The following is a 26,767-nucleotide window of genomic DNA, read 5'->3' as shown; positions in this document are numbered from 1 at the left end:
GTTAAGAGCGCAGGTAAACCGAAGCCCTGAATAATGGCCAATCATCGCCAATGACATCATTACGTTGAGCGCAAAAGAACCGGTGGACCGTTTTCTTCAACCGGTTTATTGAATCGAACTGTCCGAAAGAAGTACTGGTGATCCGAAATCGATGCAACCGGACTGAGAGCTCTCGGACTAAATCTAAAATATCTTAAACTGTGTTCCAAAGATAAATGGAGGTCTTACGGGTTTGGAACGATATGAGGGTGAGTTATTAATTACATAATTTTAATATTTGGGTAAACTATACCTTTAATCTTACAACTGCACTTCTCACACCACTCCTGTTCGCACGTGTGCGCTTTCTCGTGTGTGAGTGTGCGCAGCAACATATTTGACGCGGTGTGTACTATTCTCAAAACCAGTTGAAACACAATACTACTACTTTACTAATAAATTACTACTACTACAGTTGTTGTAGTAGTTTTTTATTATTATACATAAATTGTTTAATAGTTTATAATAGCTTGTTTCTGAGGCGACTTTGAGTCTATGATTTTAACTTAACTGGTTTCAGTTGGTTTTTATTTTTTAGTTATTTATTTTTATCATTAATTTACGATAGATCTTAGGGCAAATAATGACTCGTGATTTCTGCGTAAAAGATGTTTGTTTGTTTGCTCAAATATATCCATATCACTACAAATGGCTACTTGCAGTTTCTGCATATTAAATTGGGACAGGAGAATTAAGAGATTAGGTATTTTAATACTGTTACAGGTTAAGGATTAAGTACAATGTGTATGTATTTTAATATTGAAGTTATCATATGAATGCAACCCTGAAATGTCTTTACATGTTTAAGTTTTTAATGTGATTTCATAATAACACAATTATTTCTGAAGCCATCTATCTTATGGCTCTACAAAAGGATGCCATGAGTTCAGCATGTAACTTAAGACAGAAGAAGCAGCAGCATGACACCCCCATCTTCTCTACTGCTCCCTGGCTACAGAGGATGGACTCAAAAAGTGATGATGAGAAATTGGAGAGATTGGACTGGCATCTCACGCCCTTAGAGCTCCAGGGGTGGTGGTCCCCAGGCAGTCCCAGTCAATTCAGGGTGAAGGATCGTGGGGAAAGGAAACCTGGCAGTCGCACTTCCTCTTGGCCTGAAAGAGGCCCGTAGTAAGCACCACTCTCCCATTCCATTCTGAACATTCAGTGCTGGAGTCATGTAGAATAAAGTACAGATACCTGAGTAACACATTTTTGAAGTTTCATACACTGTATCCTAATGCATATTTAAGGAAAGATGGCTATAATGTTCTAGAGCAGACACAGTGCTCTGCAATCCATGCTGCTCACATCTAATAGGTAAGCTGAGGACAGAGAAAGAAATATAAATACCAGAGGAGTGGAAAAAAAAGAGGGAGGGAGATACAAAGAAAAAGAGAGAAGGAATGACATGGAAGAGGATGATTTGACAGTTAGGCAACAAAGTACAGAAAGTAAAATTACCTCAAAGGAAGATGTTAGCTTTAATAATGACTATGTGCACAGGGATTGACACACTATCTGAAGAGGAGCAGGTGTCCGTATCCTGTCTACTAACATCCATCATTTCCTTATCTCTCCTCAGCAATCTCTGTTTTGTGTCAGCATGTCTACAGGACCTCTGGACCCTCTCTGTGGTTGTCCCATCACCTGGACCTAATCGGCTCAGACATATGTATAGGGATTTACTGGACATGTCTGGGAACACAAGCATGCAATGATAATGAAGTACTGCCTTTACTGTTTTGTTTGATTCCAAGTACAAGGTAATGTGTTTCAAGCCTATTTTAGAGCAGAATTTATAAGTTATAGTTTGAGTGTTTCAGAGTACATTTGGCTGCCTTTGTCTCTGTTGCATGTGTGACCTCTCATCGCTGTTGACTTCATAATGACTACATTAAGTTTATCTGCACAGAGAGGGCAGGAAATTAGATAAAAACAGAGGTCAAGGGATGGGAAATCTGTTATTTCGAGACACTGTAGCTAGACAAGGATTTCAGGAGGGAATCTAAATGGAAAAAGCAGTGCAAGCAGTAGATAAAGAGAGCTCACTCTCAAAGCTGCTGTCCGTCTGCAGGCCAGACCTATTCACCAGTCCTTATTCTCCACACATGGACTCCCTGCTTCATCAGGATATGACTGGAAGAGCAAAGGAAGACTCCTCCATTTTTACAGAGCAAGAGGGAAATCGTGTTTGTGCCACTAGCAACTCACACATGATTATTTGTCCAAGACTATGAGTTTAATTGGGTAGCATCTCTTCCCGTCCCCACTACTCTTCATCCCTCTCCCCATCAAACTAGATTTTAATATGATAAATACCTTAGCCAGCTCTCACCCCCCTCACTCTGTTCTCATTGCAAAAAGGCTCTTCCCCAAAAAGTCTGGATTCAATCTTTGAAAAATGGAGAGTTTGTGAAAAAGGGGGAAAACTCTCTTGTCTTGTGAATCCATAATTGTTCAGGTTTCAAATCCTGTTTTAATATATGTGTTTGTTTATGATATCTCAATCCACTACTAGATAAACGCATTTACGGACTAAGTTTAGCAGCTACAAATAAATATGGTAATACATCCCCCTCACATATCGGTAGAGAGGTGGTTAGGGCAAACAAACTCGATCTTTTCCAGATGGCATCGATAGATCACATTATATGCATGCTGAGTAATCGGGTTCTCTGCCTTGCGGGTCTTGATTGCCCAGGAATGAAGCTCGTTTTCATTAGAATTCTGATGCACAGATGTAGCGCCCCATAAATGCACCTATTTGGAGTGCCTATGATATCCGATCCCCTCATTTAGCGCACATTAAAGGGTAATCATGTCTATCATTTCCATTAGCGCAGTGCGCTGTCGGCTCATTCACCCGCGCAATGCGGTCTAAATGCGCTTCATTATATGCCCCATCCCTATCAGTGCTCTCACGGTTAGTTAACTTACTGCAAGGTCCTAATTGTTCCTCTGTGTTTACGTCACATTCAAAGACTGATTGAGTGTTCATTGAGTCACTCTGCGGTCTCTCCACTAGAGGGTGACCTATGATCACGAAACTGACCCACGACCTCCGAGTTGTGACGAAAGGGAAGAGAGACGCCTGTTTACCTTTTTTTGTAGGGTGGTTAAGGATTTTAAACACAAAAAGTGGGTCAGCTTGACAGACATGGACTGATTATTAATTTTCATAATGTGCTACTTTTCCCTTTTTTTCAAATGCAATTTGCTTAAGCAGTGCTTGTGAATGTTAAGATTTCTGGTAATAATCTCTGCTCAGAAAATAAGAAGTTAATTGTTAACACAACTGTCATATGTTTGTGTTGTTTTGTATATTTTAACAACATAGGCTACAACTGCAACTCAACTCCATACATGAATGAGCTTCATATTAATTTATAATTTAAAATACTTTGGTTCTATAAATATTTGTATTATTCCTCAGGATGAAGGTAATCATGTATGACTAACTGGTGCAATTCCAACTTATGTTCTTTTAATACAAACTGAACTGAAAGTTCCAAGGCATTTATTTATTTATTTATTTTCATGTATATTACCTTGCTTTTTATTACTCAGCATGCTTCCTAATATTGGGAATCATTAGTGTCTCAAAGAAACTGAAATTTTGACACTTCAAAGTATTTGTTGCTATGCCCAGAAACTCACAGCTTTGATTTAATTGTACACTCTCATTTAACCTTCATGTACAGAAAAAAAAGCTTGGAAGTTGAATTCATTTCATTAATGTGGAAAAAATATATATACATATTCATATTGGCACGGAAATGTTGGCCTCATATTTTCAGTTAATGGTCTGAGCTATCATAACCAGCTGGTTCTGGGCACAAGCTGACATGATCTTTAAACAAAATTAGAAACCAGCTGTAAAAATGTGCAGGTAATATGAAATAGTTGTTTGGAAATGTAAATCCAGTTTTTATGCTTTAAAATGAAAACTTTTCATTAAGAAAAATCCAACATAGAAAGCCTCTTGACTAGCACACAGCAAGTCTTTCTCAGTCATCAAGGGAGTAATCTCACTCTTCTATATTTTATTATTTAGCTTACGGAATATGTTACATTTATTTAATTTACGCCAAAGAAACGTACGAATGTTATATATTTTATATTATTATTAAAAAAGTGGATAAAGCAAAGATAAACAAAAATAATTGTACAGCCCAAGTTTTTCATTCAATACATATTTATCTTCATTACAGTGGAATCTTTATAGAAATGAACACAAATAAAACTACTAGAAAATGTTTAGTACTGCTATATCTGTCACTGCCCATCAAATGACTATTTACTTATCCATCTGAGATTTTTATGGTTTCTATTAAATTAGTGTTAATCTTTGGACAGCCATCTTGAGGATATAAAAAAAGAGATTCCAGCTGTGGTGGCTACGGCTGGATTTCTCCTTGCTTAATTATTCAGGAAAACAGCTGTAAACCAACAGGCCATAAACCAGCCAACAGGTCCTGCCTTTTCTCAGAGCCACGTATTGTACATTTTAATTATGTTTCTAATTACATGCAAACGCTCAAAGAAGTTTTTGTCGTTGCCATTGTGTGTCAGTGAACCAGCTTATTTTCTTGAGAGTCAAGAGTCACAAACCCCCAAAGACGCTGACGCTTCTATTTTGGACTCAGTCATTTTGTGTCGCCTGCAGTCACGCCATTTCCTGTACATTTGGAATTTTGACATTTTAGCAGCAAATTATAATGTAGACAATGTCTTCTCTGAATTTCAGCAGCTAGTCTACACTTGTCACCACAACGTGGACAGCAGCAACTGTGTATCTCTTTCCTTGATTCTGTTTATATCCTGTAAATCCTCCTTAAACTGAGACATACTGTACCCTTTAACTCTCTCTGTACCTTCAATTTAAGATATTGTGACCCCCCGTTTAAAACAGCAGCTTTGTGTTACCAGTGAATAATGTAAAGAGATTACGCTGAAATAAGATGCAAACATAAATTACAGGGTTTGCTGCAGCTAAAGGGAGGAGGTTCTAGGCCTGTGACTTCACTGTAAAGTGATACTCTTTACATACTCTGAAGAGTAGAGTGCTGACAGCAGCAGAGCCTAAAAGGGGCACACACACACACACATGTGTGTGTGTGTGTGTGTGTGAAAGTAGATTCAGAAGAGGGGCACATTTGTAATGATGCAAGGTGGTGAAACCAGGCTATCTGGATATAATCAGAGCCCTGTTTCGATGTTAGGTTCCTCCTTTCCCCCGTGTGTTTTTCTCTCCACTTCTTTCTCTTACTCCACAGCGACAACACCTATAATGACAGCTAGCTTCTTCATTTATACCTCTTTCATATTAGAATACAATAGAACAGAATCCTTGGTAGCCATACGATTGGGTCAGTGGAATTTGTGCAGCTGTGCAACAACACCTGCATGTACAAAAGTAATATGCAATATAATGTGAAAGTGCTGTTGTGTTGAATATTCTGCAGCATGATTGTGAGGGAGATATTGCTTTTGACTGTTCATGTATTTAGATAGTTATAACTGTACATTTGTAGCAATGACTGGATTCCTCACAAAATAAATCTTGGTCTTTCAATGGTCAATTTCAGTCATTAGTATGCTAAGCATGAAGTGTAATGGAGCTGTTAGCATTGCCTAATGTAATGATGCTTGAACCAATAAATGATTTAATCATCAAAGAGCTGCATGTGCTGTCAAAATGAAATCCCCCGTTCTATCCAGAATCTGCCTGTTTGTGAGTCAGGAAGTGCAGAAACCAGTAAAACCAGGTTTTGCTTTTTTCCTAAGAAAGAAAGTGACAGTTTAATTGTTCCTACTTGTTTCAAAAAAAAAAAAAGTATGCTTTTGAACAAATGGGTCATTTTGGATATGCTAGGGTATGCTAAAATTCTAATTTTCCATCTTTTTCTGGGTCAAATTAGGAAAAGCCTAATTTTTCCAGTATTAGCACTCTGATATACATCATTATGAATCCAAAGAGCTGGAAATCATTATTCCAATCATTAACATGCAATCATCAAACCTAAAAAATAATGAAAAAGAAGCTGGTTAAAAAAAATCTACTTGTCAGTTTATTGCATGTGACATCTAATCAAAAGCATACAATTTTCTTTTCTCTTTTCTCTTTCTTTCTTTCTTTCTTTCTTTCTTTCTTTCTTTCTTTCTTTCTTTCTTTCTTTCTTTCTTTCTTTCTTTCTCCATCACAGCATCCACTCAATATCATCTGATGTGCAAAACTTGCTGTAAGTGGATGGTCAAGGTTTGAAAGTCTTTCTCAATACAAATACACATAATCACTAATAATGTCAAATGTCATATGTAGACATGCCGTTTAAAAAAAAGGGAAATTAATATTTATATTCAGCAAGGATGCCTTAACTTGATCAAAAGTAACAGTTAAGGCATGAATAATGTTACAAGATTTATATTTTAAATAAATGCTGTTCTTCTGAACTTATTATCAAACAATCATGAATTTTTTTTTAAATAATGGTTTCCACAAAAATTTTAGACAGCACAACTGTTTTCAACATTAATAGTTATAAGAAATGTTTCTTAAGCGCCAAATTAGCATATTAGAATGATTTCTGAAGGATCATGTTAGACGGAAGACTGGAGTAATACCTATTTTGCATCACAAGAATTAATTACATTTTAAAATATGTTAAAACAGTGATTTTTTTTTTAAACGTTCACAATATTATTGCTTTTCTGTATTTTAAATACATGCAGCCTTGCTGAGCATAAGAGACTTCTTTCAAAATCATTAAAACATCTTACAAACGACAAACTTATGAACGGTAGTGTAAGATGTTAGGTTATGTGCATGAGTCTCTATTGGCCAACATCAAAATGCCACTGTATTATATGTAATTTAGCATCTCCAAACTCATGACCTTAACTGTGATCTTTGACCCCACACTTGTGCTCTACTGTATGATAGCGGGAGAGTGAAGACAGCAGATGGGAGTGAGAGAGCAGAGACCCTTTTCCCACCCCCCTCACTCTTTCCCTCCTGTTCTGTCAGCGCTATAACAGAGAAGGAGACAAGGTGCTGAAACACATCCCTCCTGAGGGACGACCCCCTCCCACCTCAGCACCCCACAGACACACACGGCTGGCTGCTTCCCTGCCTGTTTCGAAAAAAAGTCATGCCTTTACCTCTGACAGGCAGGAGGACCACAGCACATGTTCCCCACAGCTGAGAGAGCCGTCTGGTGGCCTGTGCTTAACCTGAAGCCTCGGGTCTCAGAGAATGGAGCTGAAGTGTGACGTTTTGGAGGAAGAACAGTGAAAGAGATAACTCCATTACAGCCCACACAAAGTCCAGTCTGGTCTGCTTGGACTACTGTCTTGCTCACTCCTGCAGGCTGTTCAGACAAGATGGCATAGGTCTAATGGAAACCAGACTCTCATTTCAGCAGCAAACATTGCTTTACTCAAAATACTTCTCACCAGCAGTTTATTTTCCTTTATGGACCGAAGCAGAAGGGGGGGGAATATTAAAATACATGGAAATTTCCAAAATGACTCTTTAGAACTCTTCAATTAAGTGGACCAGTTATTTAACTAGCCAAGCCATCCATCTATCTATTCATCTTCTCATCAATTCATCCACCCATCCATCCATCCATCAACTTGGGTGGCAGGCGCCCCGTGTGCTCAGTGTCAGAGGGGAAGGTCTGTCTGTCAGTGTCAGGATGCTGGTGTGTCAGGGAGCTGTTGATGAAGACTGAGGCCCAGGCCCGGTCCCTGCTTTCCCCAAGTTTGTGCCCTCATAGCCTTGCCCCGTGGTGGGCCATGGCCCCCTGCCCCTACATATTATTACAGGTGGGCTGTTGGTTACAGCCACCCTGCCCATTCACTCCACAGCACATGAGGGGCAGTCAATAGTTCCTGGTTCTATTACTTGAAACTTGGCCAGGCTTTTTAGTAACAGATCTATGAGGGTGGTTGGGCAGATAAATCTGCGGTGAGGAGATGAACAATTAGTAATCTGGGAGGGTGATGAAAGAGGTCAACATTCACGCAGCAGACAGGCCTTTCAGCACGCAATAAATATGGGGACAAAGATGTTTGACAGTTGATAGCAGAGTTATGCACCCCTTCTGAATTGAACTGAGAATGCTGCTTAAAGTCAGACTTAAATTCCTGAATTTGAATTTAAATGAGGTAGCCAACAGAATGAAAAATTGAATTTAAATATGAGGAAGCAGAATTAAAAAGAATTTTTAAGAAAGAAATTCAAAGATATAGTTTTTGTTTTTTGAGCAGAAAAGACAAAACTTTGCATGAAATGTAAGACAAAGGTCCTGTCTAAACCTCTCTATTTTCTTAATGCATGTCATTGATCTTATTGTGAACAGACGATAAGATTTGACACTATTTCCATTACATCATGACTTTAATAAATGAAAACTTCATTTCCCAGAATGTATTAGGTGTGTCAAATCACTTTTTTAATTACAATTCAGGAAATTTTATCTTCATTTCATCCCAATTCAACATTTTGCGGGACAATTTCAGTTCAAAAAAAAAAAAAAGAACAAAGACAATTTTTGAGTTCCATAGTGAGTTTCAAAGTTGAAATCCGTAGTGTTTTTGTTCCATTATTTAAATAAAACGTATTAAAATAAAACTTAATATATAAAATAAAAATGAGCACATTCTGTTTGTTTTTTGGCTTCACTCTATTGAAGTTACATTTATTTGGTTCATCCATTGGTTAAAAATATTAATAAACTGATATTCTTTCATCATACAAAGGAACCTCAGTAAAGATGGAGATGTTATTCATGGACCACACACACTCAAACACAGAGATTAGCCACATATATTATTTTCCTAAAGACTATCACGGCGGGGTGCTGCCAGTTCTGTCTCTGCATACCCATCCTGCTTTGCTCTCTTTCTCTCTCTGCCTCTCCATCCTTCTCTTTCTGTCACACATACTCAATCACACACACAAAATGTCAAATAAGCATGAGTGGTTTTCCAAACACCACAAACATTTTATTTTGCTACAGCACATTAAAAGAAGAAATGAAGTGGGGGATTTGTAGTAAAACCAACTTTAATATTTTTAGGAATAAGAGAGAGAGAGAAATATCATCATTGTGATATCATGAGAAATTCCTCTTCACAGAGGTGCAGAACAAGGCATAAAACTGGGTGGTCAGGAAATAGATGCCAAAGACACTAACATCCAAAAGAGAGAGCGAGAATCATGATGCAAACACAAAGTGAGGTTTCAGTACAGACACGCTGCTTGATCAAGGTCTATGTGTTGCAGCAGGAGTCAGGACACATTATACACATATATTCTTGAATATAGAATATATGTGTGAATACAACCAGATGCAAAGGTGAGATTAATCAGCTGCAGATGTGGTTACGCTGCAAAACAGAGAACTGTTTGTACCATTTTTAAACATCTGTTAGAGGAATATAATTACATAAAACGAAAAGCTGGAGTTGGACTGTGATACTTTTATTCTGTCTCAAAACAGAGAGTTTTTGTGCGATTACAGTTGGTGTCATATTTGGGCAAAGGAATGTTTTAGTAATAAACGTAAACGCTGTCTATGTTCCTCATTAAATTATCTTTTATGAGATTTTTTTTAATGATACAATTATTTTTTATTTATTTTTTATTTTTTGCAGAGGTGGCTTTGAGCTACTGCTCCGATTCCTCGTTTTGGGCGTATGTCCCTTATTGGACACCGTACGTCTGCGTTTACGAATAAGTAAAGATGGCGCTGTCCGTGAGATGTACCGTGAAATCTGTCTTTCGTTTTACTCACAAGAGTAATTCGCATAGAAGATTATTTAAAGCTGGGAAAGCGATGGGAACGACGGTATGAAAGTCTTCTCTTTTTGTCATTTTTGTTATTTGCCAGTTTTGCAGCTTTACATAGGAACTATTACATGGTTCACCTTCAGTGGAAACCCTCTGCGACAACTGTCATTTCCAATCTAAACACATTACAGTAGTCTTCGCAGTCTTTTCAGATATAGACTAATACAGTGTAAATAACGACATTGTTTAAAAAGAGCCTCTGAAATTGCTTGTGATATTGTTGTCAGTGTATAGTTGTTAAAGCTGTTTAATGTCAGAAATAGTTAGTGGCAGTTTAATTTATTTAGGCAGGATCAGCTGTAACATTTAAAACAGTGGTGATGTGTTGTGAGATGGATATGTAATATGAATATTCCATCACACGAATAAATTGCATTTTAAAATATGTTCAAAAAGAAAATTTATTTTAAATTGTAATAATATTTCAGAATATTGCTGTTTACCAATTTGTTTATTTATTTTTATTATTATTAAATAAATGCTGCCTTGGTGAGCATAATATACTTATTTCAAAAGCACATTTTCCCATAGGTTATTTTGTTAAAGGCCTGGAACTTTTTTTTCTTACTTTTACGTTTCCATGAATCTATCACTACTAAATTATCTCTTTCCATTCTCATTCTGTAAAAGACAACAGTAGAACTGTTTTAGACAAGTTTTGGAATAGAGTGAGATCATAAGTTAATGAATTCCATTATTCCAAAGACTTACGTCTTGGATAATGAGGTTTGAGGTTTGGTGTCTTCCCTTGTGCTGGATGTTCATCATGAAAATAGTATAACTATTTTCACGTTAAATAATGAAGATAGTAAAAGAGAGAAAAAAATGTGATGACTTTTGTTTTGACATTTCTTACAAGATTATCCTTTTCTCTGTGGCTTGGCATATGAGTTAGGGATTTCCTCACTTTTGCTTAACAATATATTTAACTTATATGATTAGTTCACAACTTAGATTGCCTTATTTATTTATTTTAATTACAACACTGTTTAAGTATTTGAACTTTACTCTGTAGATTTGAATGGTTTACCAGTAGACGGAAACTTTCTTTTTTTCATATTTAAATGTATTTGGAATTGACAGAATATTTCCAGAACTAGGCCTACTTTTAATTATTAATACAATGTTTTATTAAAAATTAAACCAGTATAATTTTTATATTTGGATTATCTGCTCAGTTAGCCTTGTCTCCCTGTTATAAACCATCCTAAAATTATATGATTTACCACAGCCCCTTTTTTCTGTATTAAAATTTTTGCTTTTAAAGTGAACCAGAGTATGTTAAGGAACTGTTAATTAACAGTGTAATTCCCTGAGTGTAGCACAGTAAATTATAACTAGTGAGCCTTTTACAGACCATGTGAAGCCCCCATTGCCTTGACTTGATTGACAACCAGGTTTTATTTAATGGCTTCAGCACACTTGCCGTGTAGGAATGTGCATCCACTGCTGGCAGCCAGTCTCTGTTTTGTTAACTACAGGCAGTGTGTCGTTTGGGACGCTAAAGTGCAGAGTGCTGCGACTGTGTGAGTGAGGTGACAGAAAGACGTCAAAACCATCCCAGCAGTCCTCTATAACCAGCATCAACTTTTGAAATGAGGTGTTGGTTTTCATTTGTTTTCATTTTCTCCAAATGTCCGGCACTCGTGTGCTAATGCGGACATTCACATTACTGCTAGGTGTGATGTACGTCAAAACATGGAGCATATTTTTGGCAAAGCTAGGGTTATAAAAAGTAATTTAGCTGTAGTGTGAAAAGATGAGCACAGACTTTTCTGTCCAAGTGTAAGTGAGAGGAAAATTTGACCTAATGAAATCCATACCTATAAATAAATATTATTTATAAAATGTGTCAAATAGTGACAAGTGAATAAAATTTGCACTTGAGATGCTTAGATTTTCTCGCCACCAAAACCATCAAGTTACATCTAACGGATGCAAAATAAATTCAGCATTAACCTTTCACACTGCCTTGAAAACTCTTGTTCTGTTTCTGGAGCTGTTGAAATACCCCTGTTGTGTAAGTGTTTTATGCAGTTGTTTAGATAATAAAACTCATGTCAGTTTTAAGCTTTTGTTCCGATCACATCCTGAAACTTCCCTGATTATCCTTCCATACTCTGCAGCAGGATGCAGTGGGCCCTCGCTCCAAACTATGTTATAAAACATGACGCTCCCCTATCCAGCCCTTAATCGCCTGTGGTCTTAATGGCTGGTATCAGTCATTTCAGCCTTGTGTTGCACAAAAAGGAAACGGCTCTTAATTCTCCTTCAGGTCTAAATGCTCTAACTCTCATGTCAGCTAAAACCATTAAACCTAGTCCCAGAGCCGCCCGGAGAGGAAACCATAGGAAAGCAGGCGCACATGAGCAGGGCCTGATTGTATTTATTAATTAGACGATTTGTTTTAACATGTCAGCTAAGCACTTTATTTCATACTCTGCCATGTAGTTCGGTTCATCATTCTGAAGGATGGATGTAATATATGCTGAATAACTCCTCCAGACCCCTCAAGCCCTCATAATATTCTTTTTAATAATTTAGTGTATTTTGGCTCTAAATTCCTGTAGAGTAATGCTGCACGGTGAAAAAAGAGTTTTTCAAGTTAATGAGATAATTGGAGCATTTTTAATATTATTTTTAATATTTTCTATTTTTGTCGTTTCTTTTTAATTGTTTGTGAAATGTTGAATATTGTTTTAAAGTATAAAGAAAGTGAATATTGTTTTGTGTCATTGTTTATTGTCATTGTGGAGTTTTGCACCATACCCTGTAGACTTACGGTTAGCAAAATCGGAGGTAGTTACCGGTAATTGAATTGCACCCACTATCTGGTATTAAGCGTCTGGGTTCTGCTCTAACCAACAGTCAGCGCTGGAGGAAATTAGAGGGAACAAGGAAAAACACTCTGGCTCAGGAGTTCCTGAGTGTTACCATAATTACACATCGATAAATTTATGAGGTGTGTGCAGGTTATTTTTGCTTCGTTGTAACTTTTATGTGTTTAATTTGTCATTAGTAGACTAGCGCCTCCGGTTTTTTTTCCTGTCGAGACTCGAAAGGGAAAAAAGGCAGAAGTGGCTTTGTCCTTTATTTGCTTAGTGTAGTTTATAGAGTGTCCAAATATCGCAATATAATCCGTGCAAGGCATTTATCATTCTCCGTGCCAGGCATTGGGTTTTGGTTTGAGATTTCGGCAGGCTTTACTGTGTAGCTTGCAAATAATTATATTTCATGTCAGACTAAGCGTAACCTATCTTTTAATATGTAATGCGATCAGCAGAGGGAGAATTGTAGTGAAACGAAAGCACTTGGTCCTAAACGTTCCAGGGTTTCGCCTCCAAACCGCAGTCCGTAGTGGAGCGGCTGTCCTGTCCTGATTATTTTTGGAGCACGGTGCAGCCCTTTCTGCTGGGAGCGCTGTTTTTGAAGGGACTCCAGCCCCATTAATCAGGCCGGGGACCCCACAGTGTGAGAGGGCCCCCAGCCCTGGCTCTCCACACTGTGTGTTTCTGTTCCTCTTCCTGCGCTCTCTGCACAGTGTGAAGCGTAGAGGAACCTCATCAATCTCACCTGTCCGAAACGTCAACCGCAGATTTAATCAAATGCTCCGTCTCCTGCCCCCCTGCCACCTCCTGTATGCGGCCCTCCTCCTCATAAAATACCTCTTCTTTTGCTCTGTCTCCTGCTCATTCTTTCACTGCTTTTTTGGCTTTGTCACTCACGCTTTCTCTAATGTGTTTTCCCTTCAAATTGGATCTTGTTCCTGTTTCATATTTTTGGTTGTTTGCGCTTCGCTTCAAGCTGAGTGTGTTTCAGTACAGCAAAAACACACATTCCCCACCGTCTCGGGCAGGAGAAGGTGCATAAAAATGATTTTCTGCTCTATACTTCACCAAAGCAGGGTTTTGTTGGGAGCCCAGCGGAGAGTGGCAGGATTAAGGCATGTGTTTCTGCTGTTCAGCATGATGTCTGTTTTAATAGGGTGAGTGAGGCAATGCTGATGGACACCCTAACAGTAAGTTCTGTGTGTCTAAAGCTTAGTGGGGGACAAATGGACTGTGGCGGGAGGGTCAGAGGTGCGTTCAGAACTGGCCTCACACTCCCTCTCTGATATCAGCTCCTGTGGAGGGCTTCTCCACATTAACTGAGCTGCTGATGCTTTCCTGCAGAACTATAAAGTGTGGTGAAAGGCAGTGTTGGGATTGGCATGCAGACATGGGTGTCTCTGCCAGGATGTTCAACCCTCATACGGACACCTTGGCAAATGAATAGCCGTTGGCTAGTAAATTTTTTAGTTCACTCGCCAGACTGATGTCTGATATATGGATATGTATATTATATATTTTATTTTACAAACACACACACACACATACATATATATTAGTGCTTTCGAATGATTAATCTCGATTAATCGAATCCAAAATAGAAGTTTTTAATTACATAATACATGTATGTGTATTTGGAGAAGGTATTAGACCGTGTTCCTCGCGACATCCTGTGGAGGGTGCTCTGGGAGTATGGGGTCGGCGGCCCCCTGCTTAGGGCTGTTTGGTCCCTGTACGACCCTGTACAACCAAGAGCTTGGTTCGCATTGCCGGTAGTAAGTCAGACCTGTTCCTGGTTCATGTTGGACTCCGGCAGGGCTGCCCTTTGTCACCGGTTCTGTTTATAATTTTTATTGACAGAATTTCTAGGCGCAGCCAAGGGCCGGAGAGTGTCCGGTTTGGGGACCATGCGATTTCGTCGCTGCTTTTTGCGGATGATGTTGTCGTGTTGGCCTCCTCAGACCAGGACCTTCAGTGGCACTGGGACGGTTTGCAGCCGAGTGTGAATCGGCTGGGATGAGACTCAGCACCTCCAAGTCCGAGGCCATGGTTCTCAGTTGGAAAAGGGTGGATTGCCCACTTCAGGTTGGTGGAGAGTTCCTGCCTCAAGTGGAGGAGTTCAGGTATCTTGGGGTCTTGTTCACGGGTGAGGGAAGGATGGAACGTGAGATTGACAGACGCATCGGTGCAGCTTCTGCAGTAATGCGGTCGCTGTACAGGTCTGTCGTGGTGAAGAAGGAGCTGAGCTGTAAGGCAAAGCTCTCGATTTACCGGTCAATCTACGTTCCTACTCTCACCTATGGTCATGAGCTGTGGGTCATGACCGAAAGGACAAGATCCCGGATACAGGCGGCTGAAATGAGCTTTCTCCGTCGGGTGGCTGGGCGCTCCCTTTAGAGATAGGGTGAGAAGCTCGGTCACTCGGGAGGAGCTCAGAGTAGAGCCGTTGCTCTTCCACATCGAGAGGAGCCAGCTGAGGTGGCTCGGGCATCTATTTCGGATGCCTCCTTGACGCCTTCCCAGGGAGGTGTTCCAGGCACGTCTCACCGGGAGGAGGCCCCGGGGAAGACCTAGGACACGCTGGAGGGACTATGTCTCCCGGCTGGCCTGGGAACGCCTCGGGGTCCCCCCGGAAGAGCTGGAAGAAGTGGCTAGGGAGAGGGAAGTCTGGGCATCTCTAACCCTTTAAAAGCTGAAGTATTTTGACCGGAACAAACAACTAAGTAATATTGTTTACTTCTAGCACGTCAATTCTGCATAGTATGTAAGACACTTTAGCTCTGTCTCTCTATTTGCATTTGGGGAAAAAAGAAAAGGGACGGGTGAGTCGTTCACCTTCAAACTAGAGTATACGATATGCGAAATACAGGTGTGCTGCGCATCCGTTGAGATGAACCGAACAATATCACAAATGGCTTGATGGAACGAGATCTCTGAAAAGCTCAGTCAGAGTGTTCTTCGAGTGAAAATATAACTGTGCTTAACTTATACTTAGCCTCCAACCCACACACTGGCCATTAAAATCTGAGAATGTATTAGCCAATGGCCAATAGTCGCCCAGAGTAAAGATTTGGTCGCATATGCGAGTCATTTACTCACAATGTAGGTTTCCATTCCAGGAATTCAGATGTATGTCTGTTTTGTCAAGCGCTCAATGGCTCTTTAGGGATCTTATCGATTCTTTGTGTATAGTACTGATTTCGAGTTTGAACTAACTTTTAATGAATTAAAAAGATCAAATAAGAAAACTTAATCAAGTCTGAATGGCCAGCTGTAAAGACATGCTCATTATGCCAGTCCTTTCCTGAATTTTAAATTGAACATAAAGTGTAATTTAGGCACACCCATGCTGTGCCTAAATACATGTAAATACAATGTCCCTAAAAAACTAATGATCCAAAATCCTCTTGACCTCCACACACTGGCAGTACAGTCTGTAAAACCAGTATTATTCATGCACTGTATTTAGTAGTTTCTAAACATACTTACTCAATCCTACACCAACTGGAACACACACAGATAGCCTTACAGTTAAATACTCCTACAAAGTGCCTACATGAGTGTAAGAACAGGGATCGTAGGTGTACTGTAACCCTATCAGCTTGTGCACACACACATACGGTTTAATGTCTACCTCATATGGTAGAGCTGTAGGAATTATTTTTTATTTTATTTATTTATGTTTTGGCTACTTTGCTGCACTGTGGTACAACAGTGTTGCATTTGTCTGTGTAAAAAATGAGGAGAACAGTTGCTGCTCCTGCCAGGAGTCATCTAGAAGTGGTCTGTGCTGGAGGGACAGCTGAGGAGAACGAGCAAGTCCCAGTGAATCTAAACTGAGTACCGTATTTCTTATTATAAAATGTTCCTATCAATATTAAGACTACAGCCACACCTTGATAAATAACGTTACTATGTAATGAACCATCATCACGCCAGCCGCCAAAAAAAATTATTTAAAAAATCTGATTTTTCAGACATTGCTTCTTGTCTGTAGATGGGAGGTGCGATAGGTTGATTATTTCTTCGGTAGTTGGGCCTAGTGTTGTTTCAGCTCATGTGTGATTGTCTCAAATGACACCATTACCAAGTCTGGATGGTTAATGATTGGCCGGAGGGGAAGAGGGGAACAACTCAAGGTGAGAGCACACATGAACCAGGCTCCGTTCTGCCCCAAATCACTTCTGACACCTCAGAGAGGCCCTGTGTATTCGGGCCACTGCACTGCAATTACTCACCCAGTAATGGCATGAATAGCCTGCTCCTTTCCTATAACTAGCTAATGACTTTGGATCAGTGATTCTGTTGCCTTGGCTATAGACTTCCCTGGAGCCAGACTGATTTCAGATCAGCCATAGATCTCAGATTGTAAATGGCCCCGAATTAAGTTACTTCATACGTACCCATGCAGGTGTTCTCTTGTCATCTAACTGTGTTTTCCCCGTTTTTAATGTTTTTATGTTGCAAAGTTAATGTTTTCTTGAAGTACAAAGATTATATGGCAATTTTAGTATGTTGTTTGAAAGTTGACATACGGAAGTGGACGTTTGGAAGTTTTGAATATGAAGTTTGGAGGTTTTGCATCTGAAGTCTCAGTCTGCTAGTAACAATATTTGTCCAGTGGTTAATGGGCAAGAATCTCTTAGACTAAAGGTCCTTTCACACTGGACGCGATTTTGACGCGCGAATAATTTGCGCGATGGTTTTATTTTTTGATCAGCTGTTTGTGTAATGAGTGCTTTCACACCGAACGCGAATGTGCTGAGGCGAAAAAACGACTTTTATTTTTTTCGCTTCGATGTCGATTTTCTTTTACTTTTGAGGCGACAAAAAGGCTTTAGCCAATCACATGCAAGGAAACAAAGGTGACGTCACAGCAAAAATGATGGATCTTCTGATTACTTGTGTGTGTGTTCTATGGGCTGATGTTTTTAAGAGGACAGCTCACCTTAAGCAGACTGCCAGACGCTGCTCCGGATCAATTGGTTCCCTGAAGTTTGTGGTTTGTCTCGTCAGATGCGGTGCCACTATCTGAAGGAGCTCCTCGAATTGTCCCACAGACATCCGAAAGTAAGTGCGGAACCGGCCATGATAAAGTTTTAGCTCCTGTATAAGATTGGCATACTCCCCTTCAGACTCTCTGTTCTTTAGGACTGGGTGCACCCAAAACCTTCTTTTCTGTCTTTTAAAGAAAATGAAAAGCTCGTCTTCACTGGATGATGATGTTGAAGTGTCCATTTTCTCAACTGTCGGCGCGAAAGTTTTGGAATGTTGAAGCTCTCTGAACGTCACAGACATCGCAAATTTGCGTCGCGGCTGATGTGAATGGTTTTTGACGCGAACTATTCGCACGCGAACTATTCGCTTTTTCGTTTCGCTTTTTCGTTACGCATCCGGTGTGAAAGGGCCTTAAGGAGAAATGATCTTCTTTCTCATTCCAAACATTTAAAAATGAGCCCTTTGTTTTATCCTTCCCTATCTTTAATACTTCATGGTTTTACAACATTGTACTGCTTTGTTCTGTTGCTGTTTTGGGTAGGACCACTACTGTGATTGTTATTCCATGACTGTATCACTCTTGAAAGCTGCTATTGGCTGGCTGTGAACTGTGGAGTGTTTTCATTGGCTGTGGAGCAGTTCCGCTCTAGCACTCTCTCACCCGGTAGGGTTCTCTATTAGTGTGAAATGTGGCTTGGATTTATCGCATTGATAACATTCATAAAACTGCATAGGGCGTCTTCTTTCTGACTGTACACACACCATCAACTTTCTTTTGCCTTCACTTTAATGTCCTCTTTTGTTTCTCCTATTACTGTTTGTCTTTGTGCCTAACAGATTTTGTCTTGAAACTCTCTCTTTTACTTACAGAGCCTTCATAAAGGACAGGTTTTCTCAGGAATCCAGCCCACAGGTGTTCCTCACTTGGGGAACTATCTGGGAGCTCTAGAGAGCTGGGTGGCTCTGCAGGACGAGTACAGTGCAGTCATTTACAGCATCGTAGACCTTCATTCCATCACCCAGCCTCAGGACCCTCAGATGCTCCGAGACAACATCCTGGACATGGCCGCCAGTCTGTTGGCCTGTGGCATAGACCCGACTCACTCCATCCTTTTCCAGCAGTCTCAAGTAAGTACTGCTTTGAAGACTTGCTTTCAAACAAACAACTTATTAAATCACATGAATTAAGGATTGCTTACCCTACCATGAGTATTTGGTTATCATTTACTCAATGCCATGTCTCTCCAAACCTGTATGACCTTCTTTCTTCTGCTGAACTCTCTCTCTCTCTCTCTCTCTCTCTATATATATATATATATATATATATATATATATAATAAACAATACTTTAATAGTGAGGACAAAAAAAAATGCTTTTGTCTTCCACATAAAAAATATTGCAGGTTTGGGATGACATGACGGTGAGTAAATGATGACAGAATTTTTTATTTGGGTTGAACTATCCATTTAAACCATAGCTGCTAACTAGTATTATATTTTTAAAATGTGCACTTCTTTGTTTCGGCTTACTGCTTAAACAATGTAAAAAAAAAAGAAAAAAAAAGAAAGAAAAAATTTATATCGAAGGCACCTTTCAAATAACTTATAGAACAGAAGTCTCATTCTAAATAGGCATCCGGTCGTTTTATTGGGCAGAACTGCTGGCAGTAAGCTAAAACATATTTTCCATTGCCAAATGTTTATTTAATGGAGGCTCGTTTTAAATGTTTATTTTACCAAACCGATTCCTATCTCTACAAACTTTCAGGATAAGGGAAAACACACAGATTAGCTTTCACGGTTCACTTCAAAGTAACCACATAAAGCAGAAAGAGGAGGATAATAATAGATTTTACTGTACGCAGCAACTCACTAGTTGTCCAGCACATTTTCTCTCAAATTGCCCAACTTTTGAAGGGTAACTATAATAAGTGTGGACATGTTCTTCCTCTCAGCCACCTGATATGCTTTTAACTGTGTGTGTTTGTGTGTGTTGTGCAGCATAGTACAAGTGTGTTTTGGGTTTTGTATTTTTTCACTGGAACTTTGCAGCAAGCATGTGGAAACATACACACACGCATGCGCGCACACACACACACACACACACACTACCCTGATTTTATTCCGTTTTAACTTCATGCCACATATCTTGGCAGGACTGAAGACCTCCTATGGAACATACGAGCTCAAGAGCTCAAGACTGTTCCACATGAGAAAATAATACCTTGGCCCAAGTAAAACACTTGACTTCATTGAAAAAATGGTGACAAGCTAAAATCAATTCAATTGGATCTTAAGTATAGGACTTTGTTTTATAGCTGTATGTGTGTTTGGGATGTATTGCACTTGAAACCCTTTTACCACAATAACATTCACACAACAGAGAGATGTATTTTGGCAGACTATATTCTGGCAGACTCGCATAATTAAACTCAAGTGCGTAAATCTAAGCAAATATGAGACTTTTTCACCCTTTCACATTTTTCTTTAATTTATTTTCATGTATGTGTCTAAGGAATAATCAGTCTATATTTGTTTCACTTACTATATCTGTGTCTCAGCTGGTTGCACTAAACTGACGTATGAAGTCAACTAAGATTTCCACCAGCACTATATCAGATTTTCTGCCCTGATTCCTCAGTCATCTTCATATCCACTGTCTTATCCTCTTACCCTTAGATTAGCTAGCTGTAATAAATATCTCTTTCAGCGCTGTGCCATAAAATCACATTTTATGTTCGTTTCTCTCTTGGTTTACGTCAGATGCCTCAGAATCCTTTTGTGAGTATGAGAGATGGCGGCAGTGTCGCCAACAACCATAAAGTTTAATTATCTGAAGCAGAACAATTTTGAAGAGTGTTTGTCTTTCAAGTGGGTGTGTGTGTGTGTGTGTGTGCGCACTTCTAGAGCTCTCTTGGGAACTGTGCAGATTTCATAATGCCAATGAAATGAGCTCTTTCACATGATTTTGTAACAAGAGAAGGACTAGTTTGAGTGCTTGTGATAAAGTATGGATGTAGAAAGACCTTCATACTGTGCCACTGTGCACCTGTAGAGAGCTGAGGAATATCTTGTTCTCTTCACTGCCACACAGCAGCGCTACGAAGATGCCTAGTTTATGTGTAAAGTGCTGTCACTCAAGAATAATGAATTCATTTCATATCATGAGGGTAATAGATAAGTGTCCAAAAAGAGAGACAATATTTTAATAGTGTGCCAAGTTTTTAGAAATGCACTCTTTGACTTTCATGTTGTTCATGAAAATTAGTTTAAATTTTAAATTTAATGACTCTAAAAATGCGGTGGAGCTATAATGTAAAAAGTAATAACATATTGATATACCTCTTTTATTACTTGTTTTTGCAAATACCATGAATACACTTATGATAAATATTCAAAAGTATGAATATTAATAAGAAATATACTTATTATAATTATACTTGTATAACTTGAATTATATAATATTTATCGTGACTTTCTATGTCATGAAAGCATCAAATTATCTGAAGAGACTTATTAACCTTCACACACATTTGTGAAGGTATCCAGGGGTTTGCTTATGTTTCTGTGTATTTGTTGCACCACATGAATTTCATTTATAGGACAAAGGATTTCCCAATTATTAGTTATTTTTCCTAAAAAAGTAAACATTTTAAAGTTCTTCATTATGATATCAAGACAGTTGCATTCGTAAAAAATATACTATCGAAATGAATTTTAAATTCAGAAATTAAAAACATACTCATCATAGAATATATGTGTTCAAAGCATTGCATGTATTATTTGCACTTTTCATATATTTTTAAATAAATTAAATGTTTGTTTGTTTGTTTGTTTCCTGAAAATGTAGTCATATAATTAATCTGCAGGTCTCAGAACATGCTGAGCTCTCATGGATCCTAGGCTGCCTTACCAGCATGCCTCGTTTACGGCACCTGCCTCAATGGAAGGTAATTACAACACATTTGTTTTTGCTGAGTTTTTATCTGCTCGTGAGAGCATGTTAAGTAAAAAGACACATGCTAAATTAGAGCCCTCTAAAAGATGGTAACATGCCAGTTTAAATGCTCAGGCCTCCCTCTTCTGTCTGTTGTCCATGTGGCACTGCGACAGGCTTTTCCTGTGCCGGTCATGAGGGGGGGCGGACCTGGCAGAGAGAGACAGGGCTTGATAATGACTGTGATTCACCCAGAGAGGACAACCCTTTTATATTGCTGCTGACGGAGAGCTCGGCCAGAAGCCTCCCATTGCTGCAGGGAAAACACCTAGCTGTTTACTCAACAGCTGAGTGCATGTGAAACGTGGCAGAAAGTGGCATTTGGATGCTGTCTGTGTGCGTTAATGTGGCAAAACTCCTTCATTCAGCCCGATGTGGGAAACTGAGAAAGGGTTTGATGTTACACCACATTGTATTAAGAAAACAAATAGACATTTACAGCCAAATGTAATGAAAGGTGCTTCAGATTTATTTCAAACTTTCCTCTCCATTTGTTCATCCAGTGGTAAACCCTGTTTCTTTCCTTTACAGATGAAGAGCAAGCAGAAGAATGAAGGCAGTGTGGGGCTTTATACGTATCCAGTGTTACAAGCAGCAGACATTCTGCTCTACAAGTACGTCCGGCTGTGCTCTTCATGTGTTTTATTCTTAGCCCGGTTATATTGCCAGCTTTGTGTTTGAGAGAGAGTGATGTTATTGTTGTGCAGATCCACACATGTGCCAGTAGGGGAGGACCAGATCCAGCATTTGGAGCTGGCCCAGGACTTGGCCCGCATCTTTAACAGCCAGTATGGACAGTTCTTCCCAGAGCCTTGTGCCCTGCTCAGTATGTTTGGGAGTTTTCATTTTTACCTCATGACATTTACTTCCTGTTTTAATCATAAAGATTCACCTGAGCACAAACCCTGAAAAGTGGAGAAGTAAGACAAATGACTGTGTCATTCAGCGAACACACAAATGAGTCTGTGCTCTCAAGTGTCTTCTCCAGCTCCCTGCTTTCTTCACTGTGTTTTACACATGCACAACAGCATACTCTTGCAGTTGTGTGCACACATGGCTGCCATGTTGAATCGTCAGTTTAAGCTAGTCTTTCATTCACCATAATAATCGCCATCATAAAAGCCCAATATAAAACCATGTCATGTGTGCAATGGTGCTTTGATTAAAGGAGTGTTTTCTACATCCTCTATCTGAGTGATGGGGTGATAATGGATTTGGGGGTATCCCTATAGTGACTTCTCTAAGGACTGGTTCACATCGCTCTTCACATCTCATCGTTGAATTTTCTAAACTGCATTTATTTGAAATGGAAATATTTTGTAACATTGTCAGTCTTTACTGTCACTTTTAATCAATTTAATGTCTTTGTTGAATAAAACTATTTAAAATATTCATTAAATATTATACAATTAAATATAATATTATATATTATAATTATATATAGTTTATTTTAGTTAACTAGTAACTATTTTAGTGGAAGTGAATAGGAAACTAGGAAATATTCACTCGATTTCAGCGCAGATTAAGGGTTTAATTTTTCCTGCTTTTTAACTCTTAGGTGGCACTCGAAAGGTGAAATCTCTGAGGGATCCATCTTCCAAGATGTCCAAGTCAGACCCCCAAAAGTTAGCTACAGTCTTCCTGACCGATACGCCTGATGACATTGTACTTAAGATTCGCAGAGCTGTGACTGACTTCACTTCTGAAGTGACTTATGAACCTGAGAGTCGGCCAGGTGTATCAAACCTAGTCTCCATGCATGCAGCTGTGTCTGGACAGAGCGTGGAGGAGGTGGTCAGGCTGGCTGAAGGTATGGACACTGGACAATACAAGACTGTGGTGGCCGAGGCTATTGTACAGAAGCTCCAACCCATTCGGCTGGAGATCCAAAGACTGAGGGCTGACAGAGGCCATCTTGAGAGTCTGTTAGCCAAAGGAGCAGAGAGAGCTCGCAGCCTCGCAGCTCCTGTGATGACGGAAGTCAGAAAAATGCTGGGCTTCTATTAAGGATTTATAAACTGAAATGCAATGAACTTTTGTCCCCTTTCTAGCTAAGCAAAAATAAATCATTTTATTTTTTATTTATTGTCATATGAATAACATTCTTTCAAAATCATCGTCTAGCCAACCCTTCCCAATGTCTGCTCAGGGCCCTAGTTGACTTAGTAGGCTCCTCATACATGCACTATACATGAGTGGAGCGATGGAGCAATTTGTGCTTGTGTAAGGATAATGTTTTAATTGTATTGCTCTGGTTTTTCCCTTGTAAGAAAAAAAATCTGTGAAGAGGTGGCAAGATCGTCTGGCGATTAGTAAAATTATAAGGCAGGGCAATTAGTAAAATATGTTAGAAAGTTCCATGCATTGATAGAATTGATGCACTTGGTTTTAATTATTATGTTATACAAGACTTTATACCCATTTATCCCGGAAAACAACAAACAAGTGAATGTAACAAATAAATACACGTATATGCTCCTGTCCACCTTATAAAGAATAAAAGTAGCCAGGAGTGTAATTACGGGAAATAGGCCTACTAAAAAAATATATCTAAATATAACTAAAATATGAAAGATACAGAGGCCAGATTTTTTTTTTTAATAGTGAGTTAAGCATGTAATTTAAAATTGGAAAGACGTTCAAATCCGACGTCTTTCATATAGGCCTACTTAAATTCATTAAAAAAAAAAAAAAAAAAAAACGTTTCCTGCTTGACTTTAGCTTTATAAACTATTTTGTGCTGAAATATTTCTAGGAGAAGTCATCATAAATCATGGAATGAGAAAACATCATTAACTCTACCCGCATTTTCTCTGATTCTTTAAACTGCATTTGAAAATGTTCCCCTCGTCATGTGCTGCAAACATGTATTATTCTCTAAACTGTGTTCTGAATTTAAAGAAATATGGGAGGATTAGGTGGGAAGTTTATTCGTTCCTCTGGGCAATTAATGATCAGTCCAGCAAAATGAATCGTTTGTTTAGAGCAGCCTTTTTTCGCTCTCTGTAATGTAGGCTGACGGAATGGCGAGGAGCTGTAAATTTACAGTAGGCTACTTCACATTACTCTTCGCTTTGATGTGTCATTCATTTTCGGCTTGTTCAGATGCGCTATTTTTAGCAGATGAGGTTTGTGCCAGCTTTGTAACGCTGTATAAACTCCATATGTGCAGCAAAATAGAAATGGTAACTAAAGTGCTACAATGCATGCTTGCCATTAATTTGTTCCGGAAGTAAAATAATGAGTAAAACGATAATAAAAACGTGTCCGACATTTAGTAGGTGTTTGATCATAATCTACGGACAGTGCTAATCGAATGCAACGCAAGCGATGCGCGGTCCAGTGTTATTTGGGTAATGGCTCATGTGATGTGAATGCTGTGAGCCCTTGAGCTCTTATTCTGATGGCAGGGGGTCAGCCTTTTTCCTTTAATTAAGCGTTAATAATCATCAAATATACTCCATTCATTTACGAAACAATGATGGCACTGCTGTCAAATCGGCTTATTAACTTTTTCTTGGGAAAAGGATCCCGTGTTTTGGAAACGTTTAATCCAGGGAGAGTAAAGCCGAGATTTACCGCACCAATAGACGCTCTTCCTTCAGATCTTCATTTTACAAAACAGGTGTCTGTCAATTTGTAATTAATAATAGCCTAAAAATAATGTTTTCTTTATTTTTTGTTGAGGCATTCAAAACAGGACTAAGTGTTGCCTGTTTTATCCACACCTTATTTAATTTAGACCATTATCACTAATAAATCATTAAACGATTAAATAGGTAAATGAGTTATGGAAAAGGAAAATTTTCAGTTTATAGAATAAAGCATGGTAAGAAATAGCTATGCCTATTTATCAACGCAATGAAATTGCTACTGAATCACAAATCGCTCTCTAAGGTACTATAATGGCTATCATTAAAAACTAAACCAATTAAAAGGGTTTGAATACCGTTTTAAAGTAAAATCTTACAGAATCTCGCAGATGAAACGGGTTAAACTAAAGTAAGCTACAGTACAGAGTAGGCTACATCAACTCATTGGTTAATAATATGTGGGCACAGTGGCTATGCGCTTCATAGCCATTTCAACAACGTATTTGATAAAGAAAAAACATTAAATTAAATTAAATTAAAATAATGAAAGTAATAAAAGATAAATAAATCACTTACAATAAAAACCTCAAGCAGAGTTTATAGTAGCTACTTTAACAGAGGGAGGCTACATGAACTTCTGTATTTTATTACCAGCCACATGAGTTAAGGAATCAAAGTCTAAACACTGAGTTTCACAAAAACAAAGTTTCTTTATAGTAGCCTACATTTATAAGTATTTCTTAAATTGTATAATTTCTCCATACATAGTCGTTTCTTATGTCTTAATATGAAATCTTATTTTTTTAAACAATTATGTTATTTTAAATGTTTATTGATTTGTTTCTAATGCTGAATGTGGTTTTATTCAGTCCAACAGCTTTATAATTTACAAAGTTGTCATTATTTTATTGTATTTTATTATCTGGCTATTTGCCGGCAATTAAACTTTAATTATTATTTGTTATTTTGTTATACACAATAAACAAAACATTTATAAATACGTTAAACATTAATCAATTTACCGTATTGTCATTGCCTGAGCACTTATACATTTTAGTAATAGTCCTATTAATATGTTGTTAATTGTTGGAAACTATCTTGATTAAAAAAAGCATGAAACAGAGCATTGTTTATGCCCTGGCTATTTATTTTGATAAAGGTGCACGTTAACGTGCCATTATATGATAATGGGATAATATGATAATATTGCTTTTCGTTTTATTAAACTACGAAGATAAAACTTCAATTTTCCAGTTTCATTCAAATTTAAACCAACAACCCAGATTCCAGGAGACAAGAAAACGAGAATATTTACGTGTGCAAATATATGACAAAAAGCAATTTTAAAGGTCAAATAGGTTGTTTTATTAACCTAATTGTCAGATATTTTACGATGATCCACCGGTGACTAATGAATATTTTATTTATTTATTTTTTTTAATTATGAAAG

The 26,767-nt window shown here is 38.5% G+C and overlaps 1 protein-coding gene across 2 annotated transcripts; it reads left to right on the top strand.

The window, feature by feature from the left end:
- Positions 1–9,754: 9,754 nt before the first annotated feature.
- LOC132152825 (tryptophan--tRNA ligase, mitochondrial-like) lies at positions 9,755–23,805 on the top strand. 2 transcript variants are annotated; one of them, XM_059561731.1, is made up of 7 exons: positions 9,789–9,899; positions 14,074–14,186; positions 18,598–18,855; positions 21,597–21,677; positions 22,256–22,338; positions 22,432–22,550; positions 23,283–23,805. In XM_059561731.1, exons 2-7 carry the CDS (start codon positions 14,112–14,114, stop codon positions 23,729–23,731), a joined length of 1,065 nt encoding a protein of 354 aa, XP_059417714.1. In that variant the 5' UTR covers positions 9,789–9,899; positions 14,074–14,111; the 3' UTR covers positions 23,732–23,805. The 2 variants fall into 2 exon arrangements, with proteins under 2 accessions (XP_059417712.1, XP_059417714.1); XM_059561729.1 differs by lacking the exon at positions 14,074–14,186 and having other exon boundaries at positions 9,755–9,899.
- Positions 23,806–26,767: the final 2,962 nt, after the last annotated feature.

Source organism: Carassius carassius, chromosome 11, assembly GCF_963082965.1.
Source record: "Carassius carassius chromosome 11, fCarCar2.1, whole genome shotgun sequence".
Lineage (NCBI taxonomy): Eukaryota > Metazoa > Chordata > Actinopteri > Cypriniformes > Cyprinidae > Carassius > Carassius carassius.
The sequence above is the reverse complement of the archived record's forward strand: the minus strand, read 5'-3'. Positions and strand labels throughout refer to the sequence as shown.

Bases quoted from the DNA above. Each gene is read 5' to 3' on its own strand.
- LOC132152825 (XM_059561729.1), top strand. From the start codon at position 9,795: ATGGCGCTGTCCGTGAGATGTACCGTGAAATCTGTCTTTCGTTTTACT. The intron at 9,900-18,597 runs GTATGAAAGTCT...TTTTACTTACAG, and splicing joins GGAAAGCGATGGGAACGACG to AGCCTTCATAAAGGACAGGT. The intron at 18,856-21,596 runs GTAAGTACTGCT...ATTAATCTGCAG, and splicing joins TCCTTTTCCAGCAGTCTCAA to GTCTCAGAACATGCTGAGCT.